The 21,283-nt window shown below is 36.2% G+C and overlaps 1 protein-coding gene across 3 annotated transcripts in view; it reads right to left on the bottom strand.

Moving 5' to 3' along the window:
- Nucleotides 1-21,283, bottom strand: part of LOC145985295 (C2 domain-containing protein 5) — a 100,888-nt gene that overhangs the window by 76,689 nt on the left and 2,916 nt on the right. For all 3 annotated transcript variants that reach the window (XM_083119136.1, XM_083119137.1, XM_083119138.1), the window contains exons 2-5: nucleotides 13,283-13,485; nucleotides 6,180-6,360; nucleotides 1,620-1,763; nucleotides 274-490 (exon numbers count right to left, since the gene is read on the bottom strand). In XM_083119136.1, coding sequence (XP_082975262.1) covers nucleotides 274-490; nucleotides 1,620-1,763; nucleotides 6,180-6,360; nucleotides 13,283-13,459 — 719 coding nt within the window. In that variant the 5' untranslated portion in view covers nucleotides 13,460-13,485. The remainder of the gene's footprint in view (nucleotides 1-273; nucleotides 491-1,619; nucleotides 1,764-6,179; nucleotides 6,361-13,282; nucleotides 13,486-21,283) is intronic.

Here is a 21,283-nt window from a genome sequence, read left to right as displayed (position 1 = left end):
TTGACCATAATACATTTTGCTTTGTTGTATATTAAGACATTCACTTTACACAAAAGCAGACAATATAAAGTGCACCTCCTTTATATTCATAAAAACAGTAAGAAAATGGAAAAATTGCATTCTGGATCAGCAAAATTATCGGGAGTTTTGCCATTACACCAATATCCCTATTGGCTCATATCTCTGTTCCACCTTTAGTGAGTACTATCTCCACAAGTTAAAAGCACGGGTAAATTCAAAGAAAAGTAACATTTGCTAAAAAGCTACACGTACCCAATAACAGCATTTCCTCCCAGTTCAAGAGCCTTCAGACCAATTTTTCGTTGGACTTCCCCAGAGAGTTTGAAGAAGAGTGTTTGCCTGGCTTCGTTGGAAGCTCTTGGTGTTCTAATTTTGTCAATCCACTGGTACTCGGGGTCATCATTCACCACCAGCTCCTCCACAAAGCCATGGATGACCTGAGCATGGTAGCCTTGGGGGATGACAGGTGCTGGAAAACATTTCAAATGTAACAGTTTAGTACATGCAAGTGGTTTAATATGTTAACTAATTGGTTATCACTAACAGGATTTGCTCTGAAATACATTTTTCTTGTTCCCTAGGCTATTCAACATAAAAAATCCATTTCAGAGAGTTTCTGAAACAGGGTGTCTACCAAAATAAAAAATAAAAAAATCTTGACTTTTCATGACCTCTTCACCTTTTTTTCATTTTTCTTAACCTTTATATACATGAAATTGGAAATTAGCAATTAAGAAAATTAATATATATTTAATGAAAAACCCCTACCAAAAAGCCAGTTAAAATGAAAATTGAACTTGTATTTAACACAGAGAATTAGACTTGCTCTATCTATTAATACATCCTGGACTGCATTTAGCAGAGTAGCGAGGCTATGGCATCTGGACTCACAGCCAGTATAATATTCTGTGGAGTTTGTGTTGTCATCCCTATATATCTGAGATTGTCCCTTCATCCATCTTATCTTACCACCATTCATCCTCTATTTCACGATTAGCCAATTAGTCATTGTGATAATAATTCTTGACCACACGTATAATTTCTTGACTTCTTATTGACTTCTTGACCTACTTGACTGACTTAATGCCTGACTGTGCATTATATCTAAATATATCAATATATTAATATCAATGTATATAAGTATATCAATTTGGTGGATTTGTGGAACAATGAGTAAGTTGTCAAGAATAGCTTACCACACTCTGCATTCTTGCTTAAATTTCTTTCATACAGGCAAAATACAGTGAATAAAGGAAATATTAGATTTCAATACACAATAATTAATTTTTAAAAAGGTGTCACTTTATTTATTTATTTATTTATACATGTTTAAAAATATGCAAACATTTACTGCATATAAATGCTTGGAAATATCTTCAAAATAGCCTTATTACAAGAATAAAATATAGAAAAAGTTAATAATTCTTGATTGGATCAAAATCACCATAATTTGAACCAAGACATGCAACTGCTTATACAAATGGCCAAATATACTTACTTACTGGAGCAACAGTTCATGTAGATCCTTGGCCAAATGGTATGTAATGGAAATAAAACTTTTAATTTTTCTATTACAATAATATGTAAACAATACTTACAACAGAAAAACTGCACTCCACACGATGACTGCCTAAATTTGTTGAAGTCAGAAAACAGCTCAACCTTTACGATTATATTGACTTCCCCTCGAATGCCGTGCATTGTATCAAACACAGGTATCCAGCCGGACATCACAGCACCACCTGAAACACAAGTTGTGCCTATGTGGATAACGAACCAAACAATGTTTTGTTCTAAACGTAAACATTTCCTAACATGAAAACAACATATAGTAAGCACTGTAGAAACTTATAACATTAAGCTGATAAGAACAGATACTACACTTTAAACTGTGCAAAAAGGGATTTATTACCTATACAAAATGTTTAATTTGAATGAAAAATCCACAGGCCTTTGAACATATATTAATCTTTTTATTCCATTTCAAAGAAAACAGTTTGAAAAACAAATCCACCCTGTATTCAGATTAAGAGTGGATTTACAGTAGTTTAACTCTTTGTGGTGCAGTGGTTACCAATGGTAACCACCTCAAGATTGTCCTTTTCGGCTCAGTGGTTAGTGTCACTGACCACCACTTGAAATGCAAATTTTCGTTTTTTGCGGTATTTTAACTCGAATGTTTCGCTTTGAGGTGTATCGCCTTTTGTCTGAAATGAGATTTTGGGGATTGTTGTTTCTTATGTTTACTCCAGTCCCCTTTATGGTGCTGCTTTTGTGCGGATTTTGTTGAATGTTGTTGTAAACAGTGATTGTTAATGACTAATTGTTGTAATGGTAGTTCTTTTTCGTTTTCTGCCGAATCCACTGTGCTTTTATATTTCCCCATTACCGTGGCTACATCTGTGCCAAGAAGTGGAGGTTTTTGTGCGGTCGTTCACAAGGAACTCTTCATATGTAGGTGGTTAGTGTTGCTGACCACCGTGCAGATTTGGTTGTTTTCGGAACTCTGTGTAAATTTACATATTTCCTAGAATCATGGAGAAGCTGACTGATCAGAATATTCGAGACTTTTTTAATGCTGAGGACATACCCTCAGGCTCCGATTTGGACTTCAGCAGTGATGATTCAGATGCAGATCCCACTTTTCACCCAGAAATGAGTGCAGAAGCAATGATGGGCATTGCAGAAACATCCTCTGAAGATGAATTTTTTGGGTGTAATATTCCTACTAACGAAGGACCTTCGACATCAACACAAAGTGCCACAGGTTGTGTTAGTGCATCAATGAGCGTCAGACAACAGAATGGTTCCAGTGAGGTCACAGTGAGTACTCCAATTGTGCCATTGGTTCATGTATAGAGGCATGCAAATTTCGTTTTTGAAGAAAACACGAAATATGAAATAACATGCTGTAATATTAATTTTTCATGTTTCTGAAAGGTCTGAGGTGCATTTTTCTACCCTGTTTTGTCACGAAATAATGCGAAATGAACTGCAAAATGCGAAATTGACTCTTAAACACGAAATTTACCGTTTATATACCGACGCGACACTTTCTGAAGTCTGAAGTATCCTGTGAGTTATGCAATTCACGGAAAATTGATTAATTCTGCTGTAAATATTCGAGAAGCAAAAATGGACCCCTTTACACAGGAATAAACTTAATACTCTGGTAACTACATAAATGTGCTATTACAAGGAATAAATTTATTTTGTGTAATAAGTGCAGTTTTTAAATCAAATTTAGGATTATATTCACAATTTTAAAACCAAAATGTCATTTTTGCACTTTTGATGCACTTTTGATGTGATTATTCACCGCTATAACACCGAAATTTTATTTTATTTACCGCTTTTGAACCCGAAATCGACTCTGTTTTTGTACCAAAATTTTGCTTTTTTATTTACCAAAACTATGTGCCTCTATTCATGTAACAAGGTCACCAGTCTGGGATCAGACATCTCATCAAACAACTCCAGTGCCACATTTCTCAAGTAGGGTGGGACCGACTGATGCTGTGAAGGAACTGCAAGATAAGAGCCCTCTTGCAATTTTTTCACTCTTTTTCAATGATGAGCTGCTCAATAATATTGTGTTTCACACGAACTTATATGCTACACAACAAGGTAAGCCCTTCCAACCGACAGACATGGATGAAATTCGAGTATTTATAGGAATGAACATTTTTATGGGTCTCAAACGAATGTCAAGTTACAGAGATTATTGGTCATCAAAACCAGACTGGCATGACTATTATATTTCAAAACTAATGAGTGTAAAAAGGTTTGGTTGGCTGTTGTGTCACATACATTTCAACAACAATGCTGTTCAACCAGAGCGTCGTGATCCACAATTTGATAGATTATATAAACTCAGACCATTTCTGAACAATCTGGCACACTCTTTCGTGCAAAACTACAAAGCTTATCAGAAACTTGTCGTCGATGAATCGATGGTAACATTCAAAGGAAGATCTAGTATGAAACAATTCATGAGGGATAAGCCAATCAAAAGAGGTTTCAAGATATGGATGCTCTGTGACTCGTCTGGATATAACCACAGGTTCGAAATCTATACTGGGAAAACAAGCGAGCAAGGTGATAAAGGGTTGGCTTCCCGAGTTGTTCTCAGTCTCTGTCATGATTTTATTGATAAAAACCATGTTCTATTTGTAGACAACTACTTCAATAGCTATGAGCTGCTGCTAACTCTAATAGCCAAAAATATTTTTGCATGTGGGACAGTGAATCCTGCACGGAAGTTCCTACCTAGTCTCAAAGCGGAGAAGGAACTAAAGAGAGGAGAATATGATTGGCAACAGTCCGATGATGACATAACAATGATAAGATGGAAGGATAAACGAGCAGTGAACTTTTTGTCTAATTTCCACAATCCCAATGATACAATAACCATCAGTAGGAAGGCAAAAGATGGTACTATTTCAGATGTGCCCTGCCCAAAGATTGTGAAGGAGTACAATGAAAATATGAATTTTGTCGATAATTTTGATCGACTGAAGAATGATTACCAGATTTACCGCAAAGAAATGGTACTTGAGATTATTTTTTTCACTTTCTTGATGCAGCTCTAACAAATGCTTTTATTATTTACAATTAAATTGAAGGTGAGAAGTTCACTCACAAGGAATTTAGGAAGGATGTACATATAGGTTTGCTCTCCAAAAGAATAGCAACTCCACACACTCCCCCAAACAGAAGTGTAGAAAAAAAGCGCTACAAACCTAGTGTCATGCTGAGTATTAGGAACCAGAGTGCAAGCCATCAACGTAAGAGGTCCACATCAAGAAGATGTGCTAAGTGTAGCACGAAGAGCAATCCAGTCTGCACAATATGGATGTGCAGTGTTTGTAATGTGCCCCTTTGTTTGCGAAAGGATAAAGACTGTTTCCAAACCTTTCACCGAAATTGAAGTTGAATTTAGGTAAAGAAAACCTTTGTATTTCACAATTTTCATTCACATATGTTGCATAAAAAACATGTTACATTTGCGTGGTGGTTAGTGCTGATAACCACCAGTTTTTTTCAAATTACAATTACAATAGAATTTAAGAAATATTATGAAAATATGTATTCTTATGTCAAAATAAAAGATATTAAAAGTGTTAATGTAAAAAAAAAAAATTCAAACCTTCTCCGCACCGGAAGGGTCGGGAAATTTATCCAACTTCTGAGCCACAAAGAGTTCAAGTGGGAATTGAAATACTGTGCAAGATTCCATTCTCAGAAATAGAGCCTGGGACTCTTTACTGAAAGAAGGAATTGATAGGGACAAAAACATCACAATTCTCACATTTCAGGAAAATCTACGCAACAGGAAGAGGAAGGAAATGTGTCATCTGGGTGTTTTATACAGAAGTGCTACGGATCACAAGCTGGAAAAAAGAAACTACTGCTGTGCATGGAAAGATGTCACTTAGTCATGTCGCCTGTGCAGATTCTCTTTTTACTGTTCCATAAATTCTGTAATTCTATAGTGCAACAGCCCTTCAAGGGCCTAGACCTATTGAACTTTATCTTCGATGATACATTTTTGTGACCTCACAGAGTAGCATGGCTGGTGTTTTATATGTTTTGAGAGTGGCGTCTGCTACTTTTGCTTTCAAGTAGCTCCTTACTTATCATGATGGGTCAACATAAAATTTTAATCAGGGCCTCCGCGATGGCGTAGTGTTAGTGTCGTCACCTTGTAATCAAGAGGTCTAGGGATCCCGGGTTCAATACTCGGTGGAGGCACATAGTGGCTCGGATCCCACTTTAAACTGTAGGTCCAGTCCCAATAAACCTTTCTGTACATAAAGTGGACTTAAAGCAACAATTAAATCGATCAATCAAATTTTAATCAAACCTGGGAGCACTCACACAAAAGGCAAGAGTCCCTATAACATGCTAATACTGTTGCACTTAAGTTGAATACAATTTGCATGTATAATTCCCCCCCCCCCCTTTTTGGACAGACCTTGTCTGATTTTATCCTCTCCTGAAGATTCATCTCTGCTTGAATCAATAAAAATGATGAATGCTCAACTTATCTCTACACCAAAAGTTCCCAGATTGAGTCTTTAGCAGAAGATCATTCATCCTCCTCATCATAACAAAGAGGCAGAAGAGAAAAGTTTAGTAATCAAATACACAAATACCTGTCAAACTGGTGGCAGCTGAGCCCCCTTCGCACCAACCGACACCTTTCGTTGCTTGAGCTGGCAACAGAAGAGGGTTTAAATCCAGGTAGACCTTCCCAATTGCATCGTTCGCTGAATATGTGTCGTGATCCATCAGTCGTATTTGTAGAGGTTCATCTTGAAGTTCAGAATCGTCTACCTGCATTGAGAAATGAACACAAAGGATTAGTCACTTCTTCTTAATTCTTTCCACTAACAAAACCAATAAACATAATTGTCTTAGTAGACTGCATAGCTACCAAAGGGTGGCTACTGTCGAAGTCAGAGTTCATTTCATGCTCAGATAGGCTAAGCAGGACTGGAGCTACAGTTTAAAGTTGGATCAAAACAACTGTGCATGTCTCCACTGGGGATAAAACCCAGGACACCTTGTTTTAAAGGCAACAGCCATAGGAGATGCACAAGTGGCTTCTGTCAGACATAAATAAATTTCAAATATTATGACAGATCATAAGTTCTCAAGTCGAAAATGTTGTATAAAAATTAATTGCATATGACAATCATGCTGTAAAAATTATTACTTTGCCAGCAATGTAAAGAAATGCCATATTGGCAATCACGCTGTGTAAAAAAGAGGAATGGCAGTGTGGGGATATTCTGTGGCTGAGCTTATGGAAATGGTTGTTGTGAGTAGTTCGAAGCATGTGAATCTGATTGTTTTCTAATAAATTTCAAGCATGTTTGCATGTGAAACATAATAAAAAACTTGAATCACTAACTACAGATTTGTTTTTGTAAATTTGTATGAGTTAGCGTACATTCTTTTAAGCCTGAAAGGTAAAAACCCAAGTGAAGAGGTTGGTCCCCTGCTATTCTTCAGCTGCAAACAGTGGTATGAGGATGGAGAGGTGATCACAATATAATTGCAGGTTTCAGAGAGCAAATTTAAAAAAAGTTCAAAGCCAATACAGTTGGGACTGTTTCATACGTAACTCAGTTCTATGTAATTCTGTTCTTTAAAGAAAATTAATGTAAGTCCCAGCAAAATATAACTTAAAAAAGTGTTAATCAAATCTTATTTGTACATAATACATTTATACATAATTCAGTGTTATACATATTAATTTTCATAAAATACAGTTGATTTGTACGTAACCAAACTACAATAATGTCTCAAAACTATACATTTCTTGTTGTTACAAAAACACAAGACGAGTTTCAAATACGAAACAGGATAGGTGGCAATGGAGGCGGTTGGTCTCGACTTGTAAGGAAGATGAGTGCGGCATGGTGGTGTCACAGACAAGGCAAGGAGAGGAATGAAATCAGAGGAGAAAGATTTGCCGCAGTTGTTCACAACATAAGACACATTTTCTTTGTATGTAATCACAATACGAAAGTTCACAGATTAAAAAGATGCCAACAGCCGACGTTTGCAGTGTATCATAATAAAAAAAGAACAGCAGTTCCTTCAGTGAATGTTTTCAGTTGCTATTGGTCGGCTATGAAGAACAGAAAGAGGAAATGCTTCACCAGAAAGTAAAATTTATACAGGAAGTGGACGCTAGCCTACATAAAACTAAAACTGAAATAGCTGCACATTTAGGCATTGCTTACACCACACTTTGCACAGTTATTAGTAAAAGAAATCCTATTTTAGACAATTATTTTTAAAATTCGGTAGTAAATCACAAAATGCATCATCATCATGGGGGGAAGATATGCAGATCTGGAAAAAGCGCTTCTCTCCTGTATTTAAGAATCAAACTTTTTAGATTCGTTAATTTACAATTTACGACAGAAATAACCTGTATTATATCTTGTTCCAGAATATATAACCAGAAATATGTTGTAACAAATATTTATTACAAGCACAATAACTACAGTACTATGTTTCAACATGGTCACCCCCAGTTAGATGCACCTTCACCAGGGCTTGATAAGGGCATTGATTCCAAAGGGAAAAAAATCTTTTGGATGTGTGCGTAGCCACTCATGCACCACTGACTGGACTTTGTTCTAATTCTAAACCTCGATCCACTTAGTCCATGTTTCAGTAGGCCAAAGGTGTGGAAATCAGAAGGTGCGAGATTGGGCGAATATGGAGGGAGGGGTAAGCACTCAACTTTTGGTGCTTGATGGTAGACAATGTGACACTGGCAGTGTGGGGTCTCGCATTGTCATGGAGCAAAAGCACACCAGTGGACACAAGACCATGTCGTCTCTGCAGAATGGCTGGTTTCAGTTTTTCGTGCAAAAGGTTTGAGTAGGTGGTACTGCTTACATCATGACCTCTGGGCATGTAATATTCAAGAATTGGCCCCTTGTGGTCCCACCCAAAACAAAGTTAACATGTCCTTTCCGGCACTCTGTTGAGCATGCACCTTCTTTGGACTGAGAGACGAAGGATGTCGCCATTCCATTGTTGTCCTCTTACGTTCTGCACATCTTAGGACAACACAATGAAGAAATGCCTCACCGTCAGCTTCATAATGGTGCAAAAGCTCCCTGCACACATCAACTCATCTCACCTTCATTTTCGGTGTCAAACGTTTCGGAACCCACCTCGCACACACTTTCCTGAACCTCAGTATGTCATGCCTGATATGGTGGGCTCATCCTACACTTATTTCCATCTGGGAAGCAATATCACTGACAGTAATATGCTGGTTCTCCTTTATCAAGTCCTTCACTTGAGCAATGTTGCTTTCTGTGACAGCAGTGACAGAGTGACCTGGATGTGGATAATCTTCAACACTGGTTATGCCCTGTTTGAACTTCTCAACCCACTCGTATGCTTGTGATCAACTCATACAGGTGTCACCCTACTGAACTGTCATGCGGCAATGAATTTCTATCAGTTTCACACCTTCACTCAACAAAAATCTCACGACACTTAACTGCTTCAGCTTGAAGCACTCCTGTAAGGGTGCCCCCATCTTGTGTAACTCTTTCCCAGCATCCCGTGGGCGATGCAGGCATGCCAGCACCAGCTATGAATAGCTTACAGATGCCTTCACAAAATAACAAACATATAACAATCACGGTTGTATTTTAGATTTTTTATACTACATTTCTGGTTATTTATTGAATGCACCTTGTATGAATCAGAGTAATACATTTTGTTTTAAAATATTAAAAGATTTACTCTGAAATATTAAAATAGTCATCATTCAATCACAAAATCCACATTGGTGTAAAATACATTAAATTTCCAATTTTTGTATTATTTCCAGGATAACTAATACTGTGAAACATTGGCATTAATATTTTACACTAATTATGAAACAATTCCTTGTATTTCTTACAAAGTAGTTTAACACAAAGAAACTGAAGTAATGAATGTATTGATTTGTTTATTATGAAATGCAACAGCATATTTTCCACCTGACTTTTGCCAATCTATGTTCTCCTTAAAGGTTTGCATAACCACGTTTTGTAGATGTAAAATAATATTACACAGTTACTTTAAGATAAACACACGTGCACAATACCTTACATGACTAGTCACTCTATACTTCTAGTCTCAGAAAAAAAATTGAAAACTTAAAAAATAAACAAATTATACTATTGTGCAACTTTAGCCAATTATGACAGTTATATTTAAGTAGTTTGGTAAGAGAGTGAGTGAAGTAAAGTGCTCCCCTGTGCTATGCACCACGCCATAAAGGCATATAGGGGGTGTGGGGTTAGAGCCACACATTTTCTTGATCACAGCCGAAGGTGGGAATGATGTGATCAGCACCATGCCCCTGGCTGCCTTTAACCCCCAGTTTCCTCCAGGTACCCACTATATACGATGCTGGGTGGGCACCGGAGCTGCTTGAACAGGTGGAAGTAGTTTAGTAAGCTACAAAATTTGACATTAAGTATACCTTAAGGTTTAAATCATGCTTTGAGAAATCACAAGTGAGTGTGAGAAGCCAAGTTGAATTTCTGTCATGAAACTCGATCACATGACTTTTGGGGTCTGCTACGTATTCTGCAAGCAATGTTGGCAAAATATGGATTGGATGACATTGAAATAAACACTACAGATTTTTTTAAACACTTTTTTCTGCTTCCAAAGTAAAAATAAAATGAAACCCTCTGTGCTAAATATACGTAGATCAGAAATTATATGTATGTCTAAATTTCATAGCATTTGAATTACTAGGAGCAGCAATGTTTCTTTGAGAAGAAAATTCCTGCAAAATTGCCAGTGCCAACATTTGTTTCAGAACTTCCAGGAATCAAGGAATTCTTGGCCACCATCAATCATTAAACATTAACATTGAAGGTTGCTACCTGCCTTCCAGTATTCACATGAAAGCACCTTAGGTGCACTATTTATATTATTATACCACGGCTACAAATCTTCAGGGGGATAGGTTCTTATTTTAAGAATGCAAATCAGAAAGGAGAAATAGACAAAGGATATAAGAAAATGCGAGTCTATATTCTAAAAATCTTCATAGTTTACAGACATTATATGTTCGAAGTATATATATATATATATATATATAGCCTATATATTACATAAATTTTATTCTTTTGGAATGGAATAGATTTAGCTTCTTCTTCCTTTTCTTCTATGACCTAGCCTCCTCCTTCTTTCTTCTACTAATATGAATTTCTTCTGTAGGAAAAGGAAAGGCTTCTTCTTCTTTCCTATATAAAATCTTATTTGGATTTATTTTCTTCATCTTCTATAACCCTGGCCACCTTCTTCTTTCTTCTACTAACTTAGGCATCGAGGACTGAACCAAAGCTCCAATGGATTCAGGTGCGACAAATATGCCAAACCAAAAGGACACAGCCTAAGATCGCTAAGGGATAGCACTACCTGTGGGCCAGTGTATCTAAAGGAACTAGCTCAAACCATAGTGCTTTGGGGCATCTAACTTGACTATAGCGCCACCAAGGACCAAACAACCAAAAACTGACAATATACTCCTTGCTAGAGGTAATCAAAAACCAACTCGATCAAAAGACCGAAATAAGATGCAGTTTTGAATTAACATCTCAACTTCTTAACTTTACTTGGTAACATTATCGTATGAGGGAAACGGATTCCTTCAAATTTCCTTAAAATTTACAGGAGAAAGTACTTACGGAAATCATTTTCTTTAGCGTTGTGGAAGTTCCCGAATATAGATTTGATCCATTTTAATGTGAATGTGTGTTGTTTTCTGCGAAAATCTCTGTCCGACACGCTGTTTCTGCTCCCGCCATTTGCTTTCTGCATGAGAGTGCAATGTTCCGTGTGTTAAGATGATGCAACCCCGTAGCCAGTGTTTCAGCCTCGCCGTGTTTTCACTAGAACCACGTGTCGAGTATTTTTAATTTTTTTTGGAATGCGTTTACAATACCGGACCACTCTCCAATTGCTATGAAATTTCGCCTACTCACTAATTGAGACCTCCTAATCACGAATCTGCATGTAATAATTGGCGGTCAAGTATGGTAATCGATAAAAAAACGAAATAAACTATGTTTTCTTAACGTAACGTAACCCTACCATAAGAACAGGAGCTCCACGGAACAAGCCATTTTCCCCGAATGGGTGGCAGTTATCGCACAACACTGTAGCAACATTGTGTTCTGACGTCACAGGAGAGAGCTTTTTTATGTTAGGCAATACAAGGTAACACGTCTCTTAGCGAAAATATTAATTTTTCTTTGTATTTATGCTAATGGAACCTAACCTAACAGGCCTAACCTAACTACGTAGGCATTCCTCGTCTGACGTCAATATTCAAGGTTGCAAGATTGTTGTGCGTAAAGGAAGAGCATTAACGAATTGCGAAAGAAAGATGGTTCCGAATTGCTGTGTATGGACAATGAACGTGGTAAATCGCAAGGTTATTTTACAAGTTCTACACGTAAATGCGACGTATTAGCATAATTTCAAATCCGGGCACGAAAGTAGATATTTTCCGGTGAACGAGGTTGCAACACTGCATAAATCGACAAAACACTCTCAGAACGCTCCCTAAACCAGTACGCTATCACGGCCATAATGTGTTACAGATTCGAAACAACAAGTAACAGTAAGTACTCGTAAATAGAAAAAATAGACATTATCTTAGTTAGAAATGCATTATTTCGCCTTAAGAAATGTTCCGCAACACGTTAGCAATGTAAAGAAGTCCGAAATATATGATTCGTAGGTGTTTCCCTCATACGATAATAGTACCCTTTACTTTACATTTAACATATGAGTATATCCTTAATTATCGTAATTTCTATTTACATTTATGTTTCTTATACTTTATATACATTTTTATATTCAATATTCACTTACTTCTCATTTCTTTTAATCAATATCATACTATTCCGAATCCTCCTATTTCATTAATCAACATTCTTCCCATCTTTCCTCCATACTGCCATCTGTTGTCGCATTCTCTAACTAATTCCTTCCTTATTAACGATTGTGCGCGGCTGACTAGGCAAGGTTAGACAAGGTTAAAATGATACAAGCCACAAAAACAAACTCGAGAGATTTATGTAAGAGCAATACCTCATTAAGGGTCAAAGTCTGCTAAGCAGATTTTCATTGGTGGCATGTGGTTGACTCCGATTCTAGCTTCATATTATTGAATTAAAATTAACAATAATTGCCACACATTATTAACAAAAGAAAGACAAATTTGCAATTAAAGAAATGTTCATTTCTTTGTGGCAATATCAGATGTGAATGTAGACAGATCAGGGCCATTTACCCACCATACCCCCTCAAGAATTACGTTGAAATTTGTATTAATCAACAGATTTTGATATTTTACGTAATATAAAATTATTTCCAGCATGCAGAAAACACAAATAAAGGAGATATTTGATCACAAAGTATGACCCGTGTAAGCAAAAACCTGTAATTTCAGAAACCTTTCACCACTTTGTATTATTAAAACCCTTTGTATGCACACTCAAATAGTGAAATAACACGTTAATAATAACTATTGGTACCAAACCTAGCAATCCTAACCTAACTATGTAAAATTATAGTTGTTTGTGTGGAATGTTACTTTGGGTGCTAGATGTTTATAAACAACAAAATCTTCATATACCATGCAAAATATTTCACTTTCTCTAGGGGATAAAGAGGGTCAAGGGTGCTGACAGTCCTCTAAACCTACCTCATATCTGTACCATTCGGAATTCCATTGGGGATTGAGGGACTTTCTACAGACATCCGTTTTGTATGTGGTATTTCCTAGTTTAACTTCAACATAAGCATCTGTTGTGTCACTTGATCTGTCCATGACAGGTAAGTTCCGTCCTGCCAAAATTTTAACTTTTACTTTGCCTGGCATTTTTCTTATCTGGTGTCATTCCAGCACTGAAATCAAAGGATGGTAGTTAGACATGAATACACAAATGAGAACAGACTTTGAAACTGCTCTGAAGTTTACTTTCATTTATTACTATTATTTCTTACATAAATTTACACATATGAACACAACTCAATTAAGAAAGAGATTGTCATATAATTTTTACACCTATTATGTATAGGCTAGGAACACATCAACCTCAATTTATTACAAGCGTATTACATAAATTGGAATTTTATGATGAATTATTAGCAATAATAAAATGACTTAAACCAAGAAAATGTTATGTGGGTAAATGACAAAATGTTTCTAAAATCTGAGTCACAGAATGTTGAAGTAAGGCTATCAGCTGTTCTGATAGAGTCAGAACAGTCCATTTTAATCTGGTTTGTGAGGAATGTATATTGCTACTAATTTAGAATCCCAACATGTGATAGAATAGAAGATATCATGAAAATGCATTGGAATATTGAGGTGTATCATCGGGAGTTAAAACAAACTTGTGGTATAGTGTGTTGTGTGTCCCGCATGGGACGAGCACAACGTAATCATATTTGTATTGGAGTTCTCGCTTGGATTCAGTGGTTTAAAAAAGTCGACAAGCGACAATAAATATCGTACGTGGGTCGTTCAATATATAAGTTTCCGTATGCTGTAATTTTTTTAATTTTTAAGATACATTAGAAAACTATACATACATGTGTAGGAGGATCCTTCCTCACTTCTCCACATAATCCCCATAGAGGTCCAGGCATTTGTCTCACCGTTGCACCAATTTGTCCATACCCATTGCAAGAAAATCAGGGCTCTGGCTATTGAGCACTATTCTCACATTACGCTTCACTTCTTCATCTGTTTCGGAACAGTAACCTTGCAATTCAGACTTTAACACCGGAAAAAGATGGAAATCACTCGGTGCTAAATCGGGGCTGTATGGAGGGCAGGGCAGCCGTTCCAACCCCAATTCTTCAATTTTGTGTTGTGTTTGCACTGCTGAGTGGGGGCGAGCGTTATCATCAAGAAGAATGACACCAGTTGACAGGAGACCTGGTTGCTTATGTCGAATTGCGTTTTTCAGTTTATCCAATGTTTGACAATAACGGTCAGCATTAATTGTTCTTCCTCGCTCCAAAATGTCCATCAGCAGAACGCCCTTAGCATCAATGCTTCTGAACTCCTTATGACGCGAGCCCATGTTTACCGAACAAGCATATACTTTTTGCCCTTGAGCGCATGCGCTTTCACGTCTGATAACGAATCGATTGTTGTTCCTTGTAGACGAAGGATGGCGCTTGTCAACTATGTGCTTCTTTTTAATGGCATTGCTTTATACAATATCTTATAGCACAGGGAAACTTATATATTGAACGTCCCTAGTAGAAGCATGGGAATGAATGTAGAAGTATATCGGAACCTTAGTAGAATGCATTTAGGGACTTTATTTTAATGCTAAGAGAACCAAACCTAACCTGCCTAACCCAACCACAAAAGCATATATTGAACAAAACCTTAAGTAATCGTTAAACTCTGCAGTATGTGTTAAAAGACGTATATCGAAATCAAACCATGTAAAAATTGCATTCGTAGCATGATAAAATCGCAATAAAACAAAAGGAACTTGGGCCAGAAATTTTAATATACAACATATTAATTATTTTAACCAACTCTTAACATCTGAAACGTGGGAAGATGTGTACAGAGCTCAATCTGTCAACGACAAATGTAATGCCTTCATAAATATATTCCAGTACAACTTTGAATTAGCCTTTCCTGCCAAACCTTAGAAATAAGCAATTTCCAATTAAAAAATGGATAACATAAGGCAGGGCATGAAATTTCAAGTTTGAAATCAGTCGCCGGACTAAAATCTTTGGTCGCCACTATTTTATATTGATAAATAATAAAAATATGAGCAATTATTAAATATTAATGTTTGTGTAGCGCTGTCGTTCTGCACTGAAATACCACTTATCAATCGCAGCTGCTGGGTCAAACTCTGACAGGGAGGATGGAGGGGTTCCGTTTACGGACACTCTGAGCAAATCATCCAGTGTCTCAGTCTTCAGAGAGTTCCTGTAAGTAGTGTTGAGTCTGTTGTGACAGCTGAAACCTCCCTCACATGAGGCTGTGCTCACTGGTATAACAGCACAAAATGTCAAAATCTGGAGCAAGTTGGGGAATCTTGCTGAACACTCTGCACTGTGGATCTTCTCCAGTGTCTGATTCAAAGCTGGAGAAGGAAACAAAAGTTTGTATTCTGTCCACTCTGCTGACAGAACATCCATTTTCTCATTATAAAGGATCGGGTTCAAGTATATGTAGATCTTCTTTATTTCTTCTATCCCAAACTGAAGAATATTTTCTTTGGGAGGCCAACCCAAGGTGTCGAAAACATGCAGAGATGCAATCGCATCTGTTGACATAGACGGCAATGTTTCTGTGATGTACACCTTCGCATTGTTAATTAAGTTTCCTCTAACAGTCTGAAACTCTTGCACATCCCTGATCTTCCCTGAAATGGATACATGGTCCAAGAAATCTTGTTCGCTTGGTCCAACATTAGATTCCAGGTCAGCCAAAACTGAAATTCAGTGTTCAATTCTTATTTTCAGAGATGAAATCAAAAGATTCTTATTTTGTAGTGCCACACTTAAAGGGTTCAATTTCCCGTAGAAATCCAAAAGGAAGTACAGAAGCTTAACAAATTTAAATTGCTTCAAACTTTTCAGCAAAGCCTTAGCTTTAGCACCATCATTGTCTTTTCTATGGACCACCTGTTTAAGGTGGGTCACAACAGCTTTCCATGATTACAAGAGAGCTCTTTTTGCACGTTCTTTGCTGGCTAACCACCTAATAGTGTGGATATCACTCAGTTTTAGAATTTCTTCTATAACTTCTGCCGTTTCTCTCAAGAGATGAAGTCTTGAGGCGTGTTTGACACACATTTGAAAGAACGAAATTTTAGTCGCCAGCCCAAACCTTTTGGTCGCCAATGGCGACCTGGCGACCGGAAATTTCGCGCCTTGACGTAAGGAATTAGAATATCATGTGAAAAGAAAAAATGTTGTATAGGCTTAGTAAAGTAAATGCCAACCCTTATTTTAAAGAGTATTTTAGATCCTATAAGAAAACTTACAAACAGGTAATTGCTGCTGCAAAGAAATATGAATATGATAAATTAATTGCCACTTCAACAAGAATCTGGAACGATATATGATAAACCTGCAATTAATAAAATGCTAGTGGCAAATGAAGAAATAACTCCACCCAAAAAAATAGCTGAAAACTTCAATTCCTTCTTTATAAATCAAATTGATAAATTAATCCAACAACTTCCTGTGCACAAAAATAGTTATCAAGGAATCCTGTAACTGAACATGAACTTCATTCTCTCATAAATGCTCGCATGAGGAAGAAAGTGCAGGATATGATGGGATACCAGATGCTATAATTAAATAATGTTCCGCCAATATCTTAAAAGTGCTTTCCTTTTCATGTAATGAATCTTTTAGAGCTGGAGTTTTCCCAGACAAGCATACATTATCAAGAGATATACCTATTTATAAAAAGGGTGACACTTCAAGTATTGATAATTATAGACCAATATCACTATTATCATGGTTAGATAAAATCCTAGAAGGACTGATGCATAAAAGATTGAAAGACTTTCTTACAAAATTTAATATAATTACGTCTAGTCAGCATGGATTCATAGAAAATAAGTCTACAGAAACTGCACTTTATGATTTATTTCTAATATTTTACATTCAATGGACTCAAAATTAAATACTGTGAATATTTTCTGTGACCTTTCGAAAGCCTTTGAATGTGTTAACCATAAAATACTAATTGAGAAATTATATAAGTATGGGATTAGAGGCACAGCCAATGATTGGTTTAAATCATATCTATCAAAAATAATGCAGTATGTTGAAGTTACTCATAATGCTAGTCATTATCATTCAAATGTCTTGCCTCTAAAACATGGTGTACCCCAAGGTTCCATTTTGGGACCCTTACTTTTTCTTATCTTTATTAATGATCTTCCAGCTAATATAAACGACTCCAACATAATTATCTTTGCTGACGATACTAATATCATAACTAAGCATGGTGACATGTGCCAACTGGAAATGATAACTAATAAAGTACTAACCGACTTGACACAATGGTGTATTGAAAATAAGCTAATTTTGAATAGATCAAAAACTGCCTATATACTATTCCACAATCTACAAAAGATAAATTGTCCCAAACCTATACTAAAAATAAATAATGATATTATTAATTGTGTACACTTCGCAACATCTTACTTGACCGCCCTCAAAAATTTCAAAGTCCGGAATTCATAAATTTGGCAGCATAGCGCTTCAGAGCCAACTAAGAGTAGTCAACTTTGCAACATTTCCTCTTCCTGAATGAAAATGCTCGTGATGTTTTTTTTCATTCTCTCACATTCCATAAAGTAAAGATACCCTAAAGCAGTAATAAAATATATGAGTAGACAAAAAAATGTTAAGTAGAAATACGAATGTTGAAAATATTTCAAGATTCTTCGTTCTGAATTTGAAAATAGGAAAATGTATGTGCATTGTGAAACACTGAATAGGTTCTCAACCACCTGGAAAGAATTGCGGTCACATTTCAATGCAAGAAAGCAAATTTATGATGATTTTATGTGAAATGTTTAGTAAAGATACCTTGCACAACACCAAACGATTCTGCAAAGTGTGTCTTTTCTTTGGTTCTTGGCGAAAAATGGTTCGAAACTCCGGCACAATGTTGCTTCAACTGAGATTAACTTGTTTTACTAAGCTTTCTGTTAGCAATCTCCTGGAGTAGTTGGTTAGATAATAGCACTTTCGTTTTTTTACTGTTTTCGTCAAGATCGAAACATCGTAGGTTCAAATACCACCCTTTCCTTATTATTTTTTTCCTTGTTATTTACCGAGTACGAAGTGTTCTAATAACGTAATATAATATTATATGATATTACCGTAAATATTTATGCGACGCATGCTCAGTGGCGGCGATTGGGTTTCAAAACTGATGGGGCAAGTTGGGGGGAGGGGGAGGGCAAGGACATTTTCGTTCCCTTGGTAGATAATGTTTAGCATAGTGCTGGGTCATCTGCCCCTCCACACTCCATAATTGTCGCCACTGTGCATGCCTCAAGTAATGCTTCTACTAATGTTTTTAATCTTTCAGTGATTGGCAGGATTTTAGAAATACTTTTCCTTTCATTGAGCTGTTATAAGTTAAAACATATTAAGAACTTACATGTCAACTTTCTGCATCCGGAAATGCTGGACATAAATAGCATAAATATCAACGGAAATATCCAAGAAACGTAGATAAGCATTCTCGTCCAAAGCCATTTACTTCCCGAAAAAGATTTTGCAAAGAAGTAGGTTTGAACCCATGACCTTCCATTCCATAACCAAACGATCCCCCTACACCACACAGCACCACTCGGTTCGGATCCCACTTCAAACTGTAGGTCCAGTCTCGATTAGACTTACTATGCATAAAGTTGACTTAAAACACCAAATCAACCAATTCATCTCCTTTCAAAGTGGGCCTTCTTTGATACTGTAGTCGGCCAGCATCCGAAAATACAGTTCTGCTTCGCGTATACCAGAGTGTAATTGCATTTAATATTGTGACTATTTTTACTTTAAAACTACAGATTAAAGCGATAATAGTGTCCAGAAAAAGAAACTCAAAGTAGATCTTCACACAAAGTATTTTAATCCATTGCCAAACATTTCAGTTAAGAATAATATTATGCTTTTCCATTGACCGTATTTTCGATTCATGGTGAATTTGCTAAAAGGACCATGTCAAGAAATCTAAATATGTAAGTTTTACTAGTAAATGCATTTAAAATGCACGAAACACAGGGGAGGAGAAAATAAACCTCAAAAATAAGTGAAAATGTAACAAAAACTGTAAAAAATACTGACAAATAAACTAAAAGTAAAAAAAAATGTAAAATAGAAAGTGTTTTCCGGCTCTAACTGAAGGGAAACGGACATGATATCAGGTTTAGCATTGTTTTTAAGGGTCAGAAAGAAAGTTGATTTTTCATCAACTTCCGGACCCTAATTAGTAATTATGACCATTGAAAATTTGGAGGTAGCTTACTTAAAATTTTCTTGCTGAGGGATCGTATCGTCCCATATCTCCACTTCATAATAAAGAAAAACATCAAGTTCATATTTCGAAAAAATGACTTGGAATTTTCCACCACAAAAATATGTTTTTCATAGTTTGAAGTTCGTTAGTATTACCTTTCAAGGTTTCCATTGTATTAAATTCACACATATTTTATATTTCATACATTCCTCTCTCTTTTCATACAGTATTTGGAAAAAAGCTGAAGTTTCTTGTCAAACGGGGTCTGGTTCAAATGACTCATTTTCGCTCTCCTGTTCCTACTTTAAACAAACAACAAAATACTTCGTAACTAAACGATTGCTTGTTCAAAACAAGGAATTTTTACACAATTTACAAAATATGACAAAACGCCAATAGACATGTTCATCATTTTTCCCTTTCAGCGTTTCTCAATTTTATCTGAATTTGTTTCCTCATGAAAATTGCCATGAGGAAATTATAGATATGACATTATGTGTGAATAGGTTTCTTCAAACTGGTAACAAATTTTAACATGAGCTAACTGGACAAGAGGTAGCATGCTTGATTCGTACGAGGGAGGTCGTAGGTTCGATTCTCCACCTTGGCAGGATTTTTTTCAGGAGTATATCGTTATGTGTAAAGTTTATCCACCGTGCTAAGAAGTTAACATTGGTCTCTGTATTTCACGAGAGGAAAGGAAATAGTAAGAGAAAGTTATTTCGATGATAGGAGGAAGTCACATCACGTGGAATGCGCAGAATCAAGTTACATAGAGCTAAGTCTGTGATGGTGGTGTCGAATATTGCAAAGTTTGTGCGGAAAGTTTTTTTTATATCTGATACTTGTACTTTCTGTTCAAGGAAGACAAATATTTTAGATACAAAGCAGTGAGGAATTAATGATCATTATGAGGTTTTGAATTTTTTGTTTGTCACAGACTACATAAATACTTATTAGTAGTTTCTTATCGAATCGGCCTTCATCGCAATAACAATTTATTTATGTTAATTAGTGATTTACTATTATTTTAGACGCATGGTAAGATGGTGGTGAGGGGATTGACAATTACGAAGGAACGGACATCAAATTAACAATCTTAGCAATTTGAACTCATTAAACGCTCTCCTTCGTTAGAGTACTGCACTACATCACTACTTAACATAACTGTATATCTTTTAGTATATCGAAATCAAATAATCAATAATTTAGGTGTCAGTGAAGAACAAACAATATATAACTTAAATAACATTACATTTTACATCCTGAATACATATATGTGATTTATGAATTAATCATGATGTGTTTGTTAACACAACATATGAACAATAACTAAAAATAAAAGTTTTAACTTTAAATCCTGGAAATCTCCAACTTCTAAGTGTGCATGTAATTCATTTTTTAAATATTCAAAATATTAATGGTATCTGTTCAGCAAACAAAGAAAAAGAAAAATGAAAGAGGAGAGGGTGGGATTTGAACCCACTACCTTTCACGCTTGATGAAAAATAAGGATAGCAGCGCCTAACCAACTGCTCTACTTTAACTTAAAGACATTATACCCTTAAAAACATGTTGACGTTAATGAAAACTCCCACCTTCCTTTGTTTCAAGCACATTTTCTTGACAAGTCGTGAAAAATAAATGTTTTTGAGAACTGTTCCATAT

Source organism: Lepisma saccharinum, chromosome 3 (assembly GCF_977018435.1).
Source record: "Lepisma saccharinum chromosome 3, izLepSacc3.1, whole genome shotgun sequence".
Taxonomy (NCBI): Eukaryota; Metazoa; Arthropoda; class Insecta; order Zygentoma; family Lepismatidae; genus Lepisma; species Lepisma saccharinum.
Note: the sequence above shows the minus strand (reverse complement) of the source record. Positions and strands in the feature narration are given on the sequence as shown.